Source organism: Cherax quadricarinatus, chromosome 1, assembly GCF_038502225.1.
Source record: "Cherax quadricarinatus isolate ZL_2023a chromosome 1, ASM3850222v1, whole genome shotgun sequence".
In the NCBI taxonomy this organism is placed as follows: Eukaryota; Metazoa; Arthropoda; class Malacostraca; order Decapoda; family Parastacidae; genus Cherax; species Cherax quadricarinatus.
In genome coordinates, this window is record NC_091292.1 from 102,100,998 (window position 1) to 102,115,319 (window position 14,322).

Sequence of the window (14,322 nt, forward strand, 5' to 3'; positions counted from 1 at the left end):
TCTCACTGTGAGGAGGCTGTAGGTGGGGAGGTAGCAACGGGTACCAGCAGTGAGGTGCAGCCCAGCACCTGCTACAAGTGGCGAGTTGTTCACAGTAATGGGAGGCGCATCAGAGTAAGGAAAGTTAAGAGTGAAGATCTGAAGGTAGGAAATCGCTTCTCTGTTCTCCAGGATGAATGTACTTCAGTGGCCAGTGAAGGTAAGGGTACTACTGCCCCTGCTAATGAAGGTAAGCGCATTCTTGTGGTTGGTGACTCTCAGGTAAGATATGTTGACCGTGCTTTTTGTAATAGGAATAAGAAGATGAGAGATAGAGTGTGCTTCCCTGGAGCTGGTGTTGGGGACATTGTCAACAGACTGGATAATATCATGTCAGGTAATGGGAACAAGCCCATTATCTGTCTCAGTGCTGGTGGAAATGATATTGGGAAGGGTAGGAGAGAAGAGCTGCTAGATAAGTACAGGTCAGCTATAGATTTCATTAAGTCTAAGGGAGGGATCCCAATCATATGTAGCATCTTGCCTAGAAGGGGAGTAGGAAATGAATGGTTGTCTAGGGCAATTGGTGTAAATTGCTGGCTAGACAGATACTGCAAGGAACTTGCAATCCCATTCATTGACAACTGGAACAACTTTTATGGCAAACATGATATGTATGCAAGGGATGGGGTTCATCTCTCTGGGGCAGGGGTGGTAGCACTTGCAGACTCGATTGAGAAGGCCATTGGTGAAATGCCTATGATTTTAAACTGATGGAAGATAGAGGTATGGGTGTGTGTGGGAAACAAGCAGGTTGCAACACTAGGGTTGGAAACAGTAAATGTATAAAAGGCATTCAGCATGAAGTTATAAATAAAGACAATAGAACAGGTCAGAAAACAAAGGGGGACAGCAGAGGGCAGCAAGGGACTAGCTCCCTTAAGGTTTACTATACTAATAGCAGGAGTGTTAGAAATAAGATAGATGAGCTAAGATTAATTGCAAGTGCAGGAAACATAGATATTATTGCTATAACAGAGACCTGGCTCAATCTGAAAGATAGAGAGATGCCATCTGAATGTCACATACAAGGCTATAAATTATTCCACACTGACAGGGTCAACAGGAAAGGTGGTGGAGTAGCGATGTATGTCAGAGACAATTTAAATTGTTGTGTTAGACAAGATATTAAATTAGAAGCGTCAGCCACTGAATCTGTTTGGTTACAGCTTCTCGAGGGCCGAGAAAAACTAATTTTGGGTGTGATTTACAGGGCCCCAAATCTTGATAGGGAGTGCAGTAAACTTCTATGGGACGAAATTCGTAAGGCATCTACATACGAAAATGTTGTGCTAATGGGAGATTTCAACTATAGACAGATTGACTGGAGCAATTTGACAGGAAATTTAGAGTCGGGTGACTTTCTTGATACGATCCAGGATTGTTTTTTAAAACAGTTTGTGACAGAGCCAACTAGGGGAAATAACCTCCTTGACTTGGTTCTTGCCAGTAGGGAAACACTAATTAATAATCTTGAGGTTAATGATGAGCTTGGGGAGAGTGATCACAAATCACTCAGTTTTAACATATCATGGAATTCCCCTAATAATGGCAATCAAGTCTCCGTCCCTGACTTTCGCTTGGCTGATTTCATAGGACTGAAAAATTACTTAGGTGGGCTGAACTGGAATGACCTGACTAGGGGTCAGGTAGGTGGTGATGGTTGCCGATATGATGCTTTCCAGGGCATAGTTCTAGCTGCTCAGTCAAATTATGTTCCAAATAGGGAAATCAGATCAAACAAAAATGATCCTAAATGGATGAACAATAGATTAAAATATCTGATTGGTCAAAAGAGAGGCATATATAGGCAAATCAAAAGAGGAGAGGGGCAATTAAGAAATCGATATATTCAGTTAAAGAGAGAAATAAAAAAGGGAATTAGAAAAGCAAAAAGAGATTATGAGGTTAAAGTTGCAAGAGAATCGAAGACTAACCCAAAAGGATTCTTTCAGGTATACAGAAGTAAGATCAGGGACAAGATAGGCCCACTCAAAAGTTCCTCGGGTCAGCTCACTGACAGTGATAAGGAAATGTGTAGAATTTTTAACACATACTTCCTCTCAGTTTTTACACAGGAGGATACCAGTGATATTCCAGTAATGATAAATTATGTAGAACAGGACGATAATAAACTGTGCACTATTAGGGTCACAAGTGACATGGTCCTTAGGCAAATAGATAAATTAAAACCTAACAAATCCCCAGGCCCTGATGAACTGTATGCAAGGGTTCTAAAGGAATGTAAAGAGGAGCTTAGCACACCTTTGGCTAATCTTTTCAACATATCACTACAAACTGGCATGGTGCCAGATAAGTGGAAAATGGCAAATGTGATACCTATTTTCAAAACAGGTGACAGGTCCTTAGCTTCGAACTATAGACCAATAAGCCTAACCTCCATAGTGGGAAAATTTATGGAATCAATAATTGCCGAGGCAGTTCGTAGCCACCTTGAAAAGCATAAATTAATCAACGAATCTCAGCATGGTTTTACAAAGGGACGTTCCTGCCTTACGAATTTATTAACTTTTTTCACTAAGGTATTTGAGGAGGTAGATCATGGTAACGAATATGATATTGTGTATATGGACTTCAGTAAGGCTTTTGACAGGGTCCCACATCAGAGACTATTGAGGAAAATTAAAGCACATGGAATAGGAGGAGAAATTTTTTCCTGGATAGAGGCATGGTTGACAAATAGGCAGCAGAGAGTTTGCATAAATGGGGAGAAATCAGAGTGGGGAAGCGTCACGAGTGGTGTTCCACAGGGGTCAGTGTTGGGCCCCCTGCTGTTCACAATCTACATAAACGACATAGATGAGGGCATAAAGAGCGACATCGGCAAGTTTGCCGATGACACCAAAATAGGCCGTCGAATTCATTCTGACGAGGACATTCGAGCACTCCAGGAAGATTTGAATAGACTGATGCAGTGGTCGGAGAAGTGGCAGATGCAGTTTAATATAGACAAATGCAAAGTTCTAAATGTTGGACAGGACAATAACCATGCCACATATAAACTAAATAATGTAGATCTTAATATTACGGATTGCGAAAAAGATTTAGGAGTTCTGGTTAGCAGTAATCTGAAACCAAGACAACAGTGCATAAGTGTTCGCAATAAAGCTAATAGAATCCTTGGCTTCATATCAAGAAGCATAAATAATAGGAGTCCTCAGGTTGTTCTTCAACTCTATACATCCTTGGTTAGGCCTCATTTAGATTATGCTGCACAGTTTTGGTCACCGTATTACAGAATGGATATAAATTCTCTGGAAAATGTACAAAGGAGGATGACAAAGATGATCCCATGTATCAGAAACCTTCCCTATGAGGATAGACTAAGGGCCCTGAAACTGCACTCTCTAGAAAGACGTAGAATTAGGGGGGATATGATTGAGGTTTATAAGTGGAAGACAGGAATAAATAAAGGGGATGTAAATAGTGTGCTGATAATATCTAGCCTAGACAGGACTCGCAGCAATGGTTTTAAGTTGGAAAAATTCAGATTCAGGAGGGATATAGGAAAGTACTGGTTTGGTAATAGAGTTGTGGATGAGTGGAACAAACTCCCAAGTACCGTTATAGAGGCCAGAACGTTGTGTAGCTTTAAAAATAGGTTGGATAAATACATGAGTAGATGTGGGTGGGTGTGAGTTAGACCTGATAGCTTGTGCTAACGGGTCGGTTGCCGTGTTCCTCCCTTGAGTCAATGTGACCTGACCTGACTAGGTTGGGTGCATTGGCTTAAGCCGGTAGGGACTTGGACCTGCCTCGCATGGGCCAGTAGGCCTTCTGCAGTGTTCCTACATTCTTATGTTCTTATGTTCTTATAAGGACCTGCCTCGCATGGGCCAGTAGGCCTTCTACAGTGTTCCTCCATTCTTATGTTCTTATGTTCTTATGTTCTTAGCTCCCGGCCCCGCCTCTTCACTGGTCGCTGATGTGTGTGTGTGTGGGGGTGGGGGTGTTGGACCTCTTCACTGGTCGCTGATGTGTGTGTGGGGGGGGTGGGGGTGTTGGACGTCTAAGTGAAGGTAGTCTTGTATCAAGGCAACAGTTTATTTATCTAGTGTTGCTACCGGCCGCACCACAACACAACAATCATCCAACTCGAGTTTTCTCCTCCTTTACCCACTCACCAATACCACCCACACCATGTTTTATAATTTTTACCTAACACAAATGCAGAAATAGCGTGGTAGTATTGTACATTGTTGTGCAAGACGATGTACTATATAAACTACAAGAATGGTCAGACATATGGTTACTAGAGTTTAACCCTAGCAAGTTCTGGGTCATGATAAGTGGAGATGTTGAAAGGCGACCAGAGAAGGAATAGAATGAGAAACTTCAGATAACGCTTAAGGTAGCATCTTGGAGTCAACATCACACCCAACATATCGTCAGAGGTGAACATATATTGAATAGCATCTGTAGTATTTGCGAGGACAGCTAATATCAGAATTGTCTTCAGAAACCTGAATAAAAAGTCTTCTAGGACTCTCTATATGACATGTTAGGCCCGTCATGGAGCATGCAGCACCAGCACGGAGCCCTGTTATGATCAAACATATATGAAACCTAGAAAGGTTCACAGGTTTGCAACAAGACTACTGCCAGAGCTGAGGGGATTGAGTTAAGAAGAGACTAAAGGAATTGAACCTGATGGCTTTAGAAGAAGGATTAGGGAAGACATGATTACGACATAAAAGATACTCCGAGGCTTTGACAGAGCAGATAGGGACAGACTTTTTTTTAAATGAGAGGCAGCGGGGCAAGAGGTCATACAGTATTACCTGGAGTTTACCTGGAGAGAGTTCCGGGGGTCAACGCCCCCGCGGCCCGGTCTGTGACCAGGCCTCCTGGTGGATCAGAGCCTGATCAACCAGGCTGTTGCTGCTGGCTGCACGCAAACCAACGTACGAGCCACAGCCCGGCTGGTCAGGAACCGACTTTAGGTGCTTGTCCAGTGCCAGCTTGAAGACTGCCAGGGGTCTGTTGGTAATCCCCCTTATGTATGCTGGGAGGCAGTTGAACAGTCTCGGGCCCCTGACACTTATTGTATGGTCTCTTAACGTGCTAGTGACACCCCTGCTTTTCATTGGGGGGATGTTGCATCGTCTGCCAAGTCTTTTGCTTTCGTAGTGAGTGATTTTCGTGTGCAAGTTCGGTACTAGTCCCTCTAGGATTTTCCAGGTGTATATAATCATGTATCTCTCCCTCCTGCGTTCCAGGGAATACAGGTTTAGGAACCTCAAGCCCTCCCAGTAATTGAGGTGTTTTATCTCCGTTATGCGCGCCGTGAAGGTTCTCTGTACATGACTCAAGAAATCGTAATGACACGATTGCAAATAAACCATACCCCCGGCCGGGATTGAACCCGCGGTCATAGAGTCTCAAAACTCCAGCCCGTCGCTGGTCTAGTGGCTAACGCGACGGGCTGGAGTTTTGAGACTCTATGGCCGCGGGTTCAATCCCGGCCGGGGGTATGGTTCTCTGTACATTTTCGAGGTCAGCAATTAGATGGAAACTTAAGACACAAATGAGCCACAGGGATGTTAGGAAATACTTTTTCAGTCTCAGGGTGGTAAATAAATGGAATGAGCTAGATGGTGGAGTGGTAGAGGAAGGCTCGATACACTGTGACCCACTCGCCATGGGTTCAAATCTTACCCTTTCCGTTCCATGGTTTGTTTTTTCAGTACACTGGTAGGGCCCATGAGGCCAGGAACCAATAATGCCGGCTATTGTAATTTAAGAGGCAGGGCCAGACGCTGAGACTCGACTCCTGCAAACACAACTCGATGTTATTTTAATAAGTTATTAGTAACAACCTAAACATGACACCATATGCACAGTTGTGTGTGTGTAATTATAATATGTAATTATACATGGCCACACGCACATGCACATATACGCACAGCTCTCACCTCATTGAAATTTAACTGAAATAACATCATACAGCCAGAGTAGAAACATTAGGTGCATTTCTTTCCACCTGTTGTCTATGTTCCCCATCAGTAAAATGGGTACCTGGATGTTAGTCGACTGGTGTGGGTCACATCCTGGGACACTGACCTAATTTGCCCGAAATGCTGAGCATAACAAGGGGCTTTCTATATAGTAGTGTGTCATTGATGTCAGCTAGGCCTGTATACCATGTACGTGTACTTGTAGTAAATACAGATATTATTATTATTATTATTATTATTATTATTATTATTATTATTATTATTATTAAAACACAGTATTCTCAGTAGGGTGTCACATAGTGAGGAAAGGAAACAGAAGACAGAGGAAGAGTGGCACTGTTAATCAGTGGAACTTAAGGAGTTGAGAGAGATAACAGAATTGAATCCAGTAACTTTATAGTAAATGCAATCATGATTGTGGGGGATCCAGTGTAGTAGTATCAATAATCCATAACCCAGGATCAAACAGCAGGAGACAAGGACAGTAGCAAGAGCCGCATTAAACGGACCGGGAACCACATGAATGACCAGACATATGGAAGGTTAAGATAATGGAGGTGAAGATGGGACACTTTATGAGCCAACATGTCACTGATATGACACGATTTAGAGGGGAGAAACTAGCAAGACCAAAACTAGTTTTCTTCTTAAAAACATTTGACATAGACGAAATATATTACGAGGCATTGATGGGTGATAGTACCTATATAGCCTTGTGTGTTTGGCTTACAAGAACAACAACGACAAAAAGTTAATTTATATTATGTCCTTGTATTGTATTGATAAAGCCAATGGATGGCAAAACGTCCACAAATAAAGATATCCAGGTGTTGCCCATGTGTCTAATTTTTCTTCTTGCATCTGCTGCCTCTTCATCTATCAGCAGATAGATACCGGAGTGCTAATCGACTGTTGTGGGTCGCATTCTTGGGGTTGGGTGCATATTTTTAATAGAGGTGGGCTCTAAAATAAGCTGAGGTAGGATAACAATACTTAACCTGTAAATTGAACTATGAAAAGACTACAAATAATGTTGGGTATTTATCTTGCTTACAGTGCCACACTGGGTGTCAGGACTGGCGCCAGGCTACCCGCTCCTCCTGTCAGCAAACCTGTGTAAGTCTTACATTGTTTATGCATTATAACAAAAAATTAAAAAGTATATATAGAGAGGATATGATAATAGGTATCCTTTTGCTATATCACAGAGCATCTTCAGCAGGAATGATGCCGGGTGCATTGTTAATAATGCTGGTTTGGTTAAGAGTGGCTTATACACCATATCATGGTGAATATAGTGCCATACAGCCAAGGTATTTCGATAATTGTGTAAGATTAGTATTGACAGTGCTGTTATATATTCGTCGGTAATAACCTATTACATGTTTAATACAGGTAATAGGTTATTACCTATGAATATACGTACGTGTATTCAATTCAAATTCAAATTCAAAGTTTATTCTCTATAAAGATTACAATGTTGAATTTACAGAATTTGGTTGTTGTGTGGTTTACATGTAGTTAAATAATGATTACAGAGTGTACCACTATGGCTAGGCATTTCGGGCAGACTTAGTTTAATTCTTTATTTTAAAATATTACAAATTATGAGGTAAGTTGGTATTATGGCTAAGTGACTAAATACTAGTTTGTGAGTTTAGCAATGTGAATGCTTTTGTTTTGGCACAGTACATAGTTTCATTATTGGAGTATCACAGGATTCATTATTTTAAGATTGAGATTAATATTTCTGTTTATGGTCAAATGGGTGAGTGAGTGTAAGTGTGAACCACCAGGTGGTATTCGTGTAGTTAGGTGATGGGGCGTATCAGGGAGATAAGATGTTTTCTAATGGTAGTTTTGAAGGTGATGAATGTGTCTGCAGTTCTAGAGTTCTCAGGTAGGGTGTTCCAGATTTTAGGGCCTTTGACATACATTGAATTTTTGTAAAGGTTTAGTCGGACACGGGGAATGTCGTAGAGATGTTTGTGTCTGGTGTTATGCCTGTGGGTTCTGTCACAACTTATCAAGAAAGCGTTTTAGGTCAAGGTTGATATTGGAGTTTAAGGTCCTGTAGATGTAGATTGCACAGTAGTAAGTGTGGATGTACTGAACAGGGAGTAAGTTTAGATCTATGAAGAGTGAGGGGGTGTAAGTAAGTGAGTAAGTAAGTTTATTCAGGTATACACAAATACAGTTACATAGAATTATCATACATAGCAGCATATGTATGTGTTGCCAGGGATGGGATTTAGTGATTATTCTTGCTGCAGCTTTTTGTTGGGTTATTATTGGCTTTAGGTGTGTTGCTGCAGTTGATCCCCAAGCACAAATAGCATAGGTGAGGTATGGATAAATGAGTGGTATAGTGTGAGAAGGGCATTTTGCGGCACGTAGTATCGTATCTTGGAGAGGATCCCAACCGTTTTGGATACTTTTTTGGTTATGTGTTGGATATGGGTGCTGAAATTCAGGTTGTTGTCAAGGTATAGGCCTAGGAATTTGCCCTCATTATGTCTGGTAATTAGAGTGTTGTCGATCTTGATGTTAATTTGTGCATCTCCTCCTCTGCTACCAAACATAATATAGTAGGTTTTGTCAGTGTTAAGAGTAAGTTTATTGGCTGTCATCCAAGTCGATATTTTGATCAGCTCCTCGTTAACAATGGTGTTGAGGGTGGCAAGATTAGGGTGAGAGATAACATAAGTCGTGTCGTCAGCAAAGAGAATGGGTTTCAGGTGTTGGGATACGTTTGGAAGATCATTGATGTATATGAGGAAGAGCAGGGGACCAAGGACACTTCCCTGCGGAACTCCAGTATCAAGTGGCCGTGACATACTGATACCTATTAGTAAGGTAAGATTTGAAATAAGCAAGCGCATGGCCTCTTATACCGTAATGGTCAAGTTTGTGGAGTAGGATGTCGTGGTCTACTGTGTCAAAAGCTTTTCTTAGGTCAATAAAAATTCCTAGTGGATATTCCTTATTTTCCAATGCTGTGTAAAGCAGATCTAGCATTTTTATGATTGCATCATTAGTGCTTTTATTTTTCCTGAATCCAAATTGGCAGGGGTTGAGTATGTTTTGTGTTGTTATAAATGAATATAGTCTCCTGTGCACGAGTTTCTCAAAGATTTTGGATAGCAATGGTAAGTTTGATATTGGCCTATACATAGTTGTTTAAGTCTGTAGGGTCACCACCTTTATGTATTGGTGTAACCCTTGCCATCTTGAGTAGTTTCGGGAAGGTGCTAGTTTCTAGTGACTTGTTAAAAAGTAATGAAATAGCACGCAAAGGGATATGGGCCGCTCGCTTGTACAGTAATGGTGGGACATTAGACAGATTCCCTGAGTTGTTTTTAAGTGACTTTATAATCTCGGTGACTTCCGAGGGCTCAGTTGGTGCAAGATAGAAGGAATTTGGGAAATTCCCATCTAGGTAGTCCCCGGCATGGGCATTGGTATGTGGGATTTTATTGGCGAGATTAGATCCTATGGTTGAGAAGAAGTCGTTTATCTTGTTAGCTGTGTCAGTGGGATGTAGTGGTGTTTCATTAGGTTTAGTTAGGACAATATTCTTGTGTTTTTTCAGTTTGTGGGTCCCTAGAATCTGAGAGTGTTTTCCAGGTCTTTTTTATATCTCCTCTAGTGTCTGTGAATCTACTGGAATAGTATAGTTGTTTGGCTTTCTTTATTACTTTGGTGAGAACTGATGAATAGTGTTTAAGAATATCTTTGTGTATTAAGCCATGTCTATATTGCTTTTCATATTGGTGTTTCTTGTCAATGGATTTCAGAATGGTGCTGGTTAGCCATGGGCAACCAAGCCGTTTGTTTGTGATCTGTTTCGTTTTTATAGGACAATGTTTGTTGTATAGTCTAAGTAATTTGTTGTTTCATTGATGTTTCATTGACAAATTACGTATGGTGTCCAGAAAATAAAAATATAACATATTACATTAGAGCTTTAGTATGTATGTAGGTACAATATTTTTATTCCCTGGTTAATATCAAGTTATATATTTCAGACATTGCATGGTTGGCAGAGTGAAGATACAATGTTCTGTACCATGGGTTGTGTATATGCTGCTCAGACATACTTACGTCAAGTTCAAGGTAATATACTTTATTCACTACACATCTTTCATTTCATTTAACATTCGCATCTGTTCACCTATAATACTGAAAGACTAAATTCCTTTGCGGTTTCATTTGTATTATTATATTTAGGGGAAGCGCTAAGCCCGTAGGAGTCATACAGCAGCAGGATAATGCGAGGCAATCAAGTTCCATCCAAGGAAGGGAAGAGTCCAGTTCCTTGGAGCAAGAGCCCCTGACCAGTTATATTTGTAGTAACTCCAAGCCTCCAATCTTTCAGAAACATCTCAAATCAAATCAAGTTTATTCTCTATAAAGATTACAATGCGGGGTTTACACATTTTAGGATATTGTGTGGTTTACATGTTATAAAATACTAATTACAGAGGGGCCACTATCACACCTAGCATGGCTAGGGATTTCGGGTAGACTAAGATTAATTCATAACTCTAAATTATTACAGATTATGGAGCAAGTTGGTATTAAGGCTAAGTAACTACATTACAGTTTGTAAATTTAGCAATGTGAATGCTTTTGATTTGGTACAATACATAGTTTCTATAGTGGAGCATCACAGGCAAACTTATGACTAGCTAGGATTTATTATTTTAAGATCTGTATTTCTGTGTTTACAGTCAGTTGGGTGAGTGTGTGAGTGTAAGTGTGAACCACCAGGTGGTTTTTCATGTAGGTAGCTGACGGGGTGTATCAGGGAGATAAGATGTTTTCTAACGGTAGTTTTGAAGGTGATGAATATGTCTGCAGTTCTAGAGTTTTCAGGTAGGGTGTTCCAGATTTTAGGCCCTTTGACATACATTGAATTTTTGTAAAGGTTTAGTCGGACACGGGGAATGTCATAGAGATGTTTGTGTTTGGTGTTATGCCTGTGGGTCCTGTCACAACTATCAAGAAAGCATTTTAGGTCAGGGTTAATATTGGAATTTAAGGTCCTGTAGATGTAGATTGCAGTGTAGTAAGTGTGTATGTTCTGAACAGGGAGTAAGTTTAGATCTATGAAGAGTGGGGGGGGTGTTGCCTGGGATGGGATTGCATGATTATTCTTACTGCAGCTTTTTGTTGGGTTATTATTGGCTTTACGTGTGTTGCTGCAGTTGATCCCCAAGCACAAATAGCATAGGTGAGGTATGGATGAGTCAATGGTATAGTGTGAGAAGGGCAGATTGTGGCACGTAGTATCGTATCTTGGAGAGGATCTCCGTGCAAAAGTTACTGGATATGGTAAAGCATTTAATTGTTAATGATAACATATCTGAAATCCTTTGATTCTATCCACATTTTGTGTCGACAAGATGAAAAAATTAATTTTATTAATGAGGCTGCAAAGCAATAATAACCAATGTTTTTAGTGCCAATAAGATAGTGAATGTTTTTTGAGATTGTAACTCATGTTGCATTCATTAGCTATATGAAGAAACTGTAATGTATGTAAACTAATTATATATTTTTGTAATGTAACTTTGGTGTCACAATGGAAATAAATCAATTTGTCTGACTTTTTTGGGTTATCCTAGCTTATTTTACACATATGTTACTGTGTATGATAATTGTACTTGTGTGTACCTGTGCCTAAATAAACTTACTGATAAAGACCCATTGCTGTGGGGAACAATAAATTAACTGTTTAGGCAACACTGCTAAAAATAAACTTTAGTGTCTCTAACACCCACAACAACAAAGATTTGAAGTATATATTATTCCTCAATATACCATAACTTCTTGAAGCGGTGATGCCATATACCATGACTTCTTGAAGTGGTGACACCATATACCATGACTTCTTGAAGTGGTGACACCATATACCATGACTTCTTGAAGTGGTGACACCATATATCATGACATCGTGAAGTGACACACCATATATACCATGATTTCTTGAAGTGGTGACACCATATACCATGACTTCTTGAAGTGGTGATACCATATACCATGACTTCTTGAAGTGGTGATACCATATACCATGACTTCTTGAAATGGTGACACCATATACCATGACTTCTTGAAGTGGTGACACCATATACCATGACTTCTTGAAGTGGTGACACCATATGCCATGACATCTTGAAGTGGTGACACCATATACCATGATTTCTTGAAGTGGTGACACCATATGCCATGACATCTTGAAGTGGTGACACCATATGCCATGACATCTTGAAGTGGTGACACCATATGCCATGACATCTTGAAGTGGTGACACCATATACCATGATTTCTTGAAGTGGTGACACCATATGCCATGACATCTTGCAGTGGTGACACTATATACCATGACATCTTGCAGTGGTGACACTATATACCATGACATCTTGAAGTGGTGACACCATATGCCATGACATCTTGCAGTGGTGACACTATATACCATGACATCTTGCAGTGGTGACACTATATACCATGACATCTTGCAGTGGTGAGAGACAATAGTAGGGGATTGTAATCTCACATAAGTTCTTATGCTGCGATATACAATGATATACTCTCAAATTATTATAAAAAATATCTAAATGGAGTGTATTTTGTCTAAATAAAATATAATTTGTACTGGTTATTATATTGTAAGGTTGCTTACATTATAATGACCAGTAAGGTCACTTACAATATAATAAAGCAACCTTGCTGGTCGTTTTATTATATTATAAAGCGATCTTGTTGGTCACTTTATTCCCTTTGGGGATAGGGGGGATGTTGCCCTGATGTGTTTGAAGGGCTCTTGATCAAAGGAACTCATTTACCTTCCATTCCACAGGTTCTGTATGACCCTAATGGATTTAGCACCTCATGATTGTACTAAAATTTATTGTATGGTTTTTATCGGCAGAGATAATTCAGAAGCCCGCAGCACCCATGCTCATATTTAACAGTGTGAGTGGGTCAAGTGTGGGTCTGAGGTGGATCTCTGTAGCACAGGTACATGATGTACACTACCTGGTCCAGTACCATCAGGACAAGGCACCAGGAGACTGGGTCTACTATAGACCAAATGAGCCACTCAACACAACAGAGGTTCAGGTCCAGGACCTAAACCCATACACAAAATATCAGGTATTGTTTTATGTGTACCTCTGTTGTTTTTATTTGATTTTTTTAGGCCAACCTTGCAGTCTTGTTTTATAAAGCAATGATTCCTTTGCCAGATGAAGATAATAAAGGTAGGAAAATATTTATACAATAACTATACGAAAACCAGTCTGAACATCACAGAATTAATGTAGTTCATTGATACTAAATAATAATGTATTTAGGCTAAACTAAGATCGGCACCTCGATTATAATTTACAATTACTACTACTCAGCAGAACTCTGGCATCAGTTTGCAGTTTACAATAATATTTATAACCTGTCAGTAACAACACTGCAACTGGCTGAGGATTTGAACCCATGTTGTTTTGGCCCTGCCTTGTGATGAGTGAAAATCACATGATGCCTTAGCCCACAAGACCACACGGTCCAACAAGAAATGGTCCATGATCCTGTGGACCTGTCGGCTAAGGCGTCATGTGATTTTTGCTCACCACAAGGCAGGGCCAAAACGACATGGGTTTGAATCCTTGTCCAGTTGCAGTGTTGTTATTGATTCAACACCACTTGTTCGTGATCAAAACAGTGTTGCCTCGAGTTACAAACTTAATTTGTTCCAGAAGGCTGTTTCAGTGCCAATACTGAACGAATATGTTCCCGTAAGGAATAATGTAAATTAGATTAGTCCATTTCAGACCCCAAAAATACACTAACAAAAGTACTTACAAAAATACACTTACACAATTGTTCAAGTTGGGAGCTGTTCAAAACTTGAGGTACCACTGTAATTTATAACCTGTGTACACCATACAATAAGTATTTATTATACATATTTTTTTTTTTTTGGGACGATACTAGTGAAAATAGAATATTTATTTTTGTTGCACAGCACATTTGAACCAATCAGTCCTTAGTATCAATTCACATCATGCACTTGGTCGAATGGAAACAAAGACGCATGTCTATTGATGGTGAAGTAAGGTTAAGGTATGTTATGTTATTTTAGGCTGTGTTCGGTGGCTTTTGTTAGGTTACATTTTTTTTTTTATCTTTTGCACAACTTAATATTGTACAGTTCACACTATAATTATTGGCTGAAATCCACAAAGGAGGAGGAGTAATTTTAGCCTGGTGGCTAAAGCTCCCGCTTCACACACGGAGGGCCCGGGTT

The 14,322-nt window shown here is 40.1% G+C and overlaps 1 protein-coding gene across 2 annotated transcripts in view; it reads left to right on the forward strand.

Moving 5' to 3' along the window:
• Positions 1-14,322, forward strand: part of LOC128687547 (proto-oncogene tyrosine-protein kinase ROS) — a 181,493-nt gene that overhangs the window by 115,900 nt on the left and 51,271 nt on the right. For both annotated transcript variants that reach the window (XM_070085354.1, XM_070085359.1), the window contains exons 3-5: positions 7,074-7,133; positions 10,046-10,133; positions 12,952-13,175. In XM_070085354.1, the coding sequence (XP_069941455.1) occupies positions 7,074-7,133; positions 10,046-10,133; positions 12,952-13,175 (372 nt within the window). The remainder of the gene's footprint in view (positions 1-7,073; positions 7,134-10,045; positions 10,134-12,951; positions 13,176-14,322) is intronic.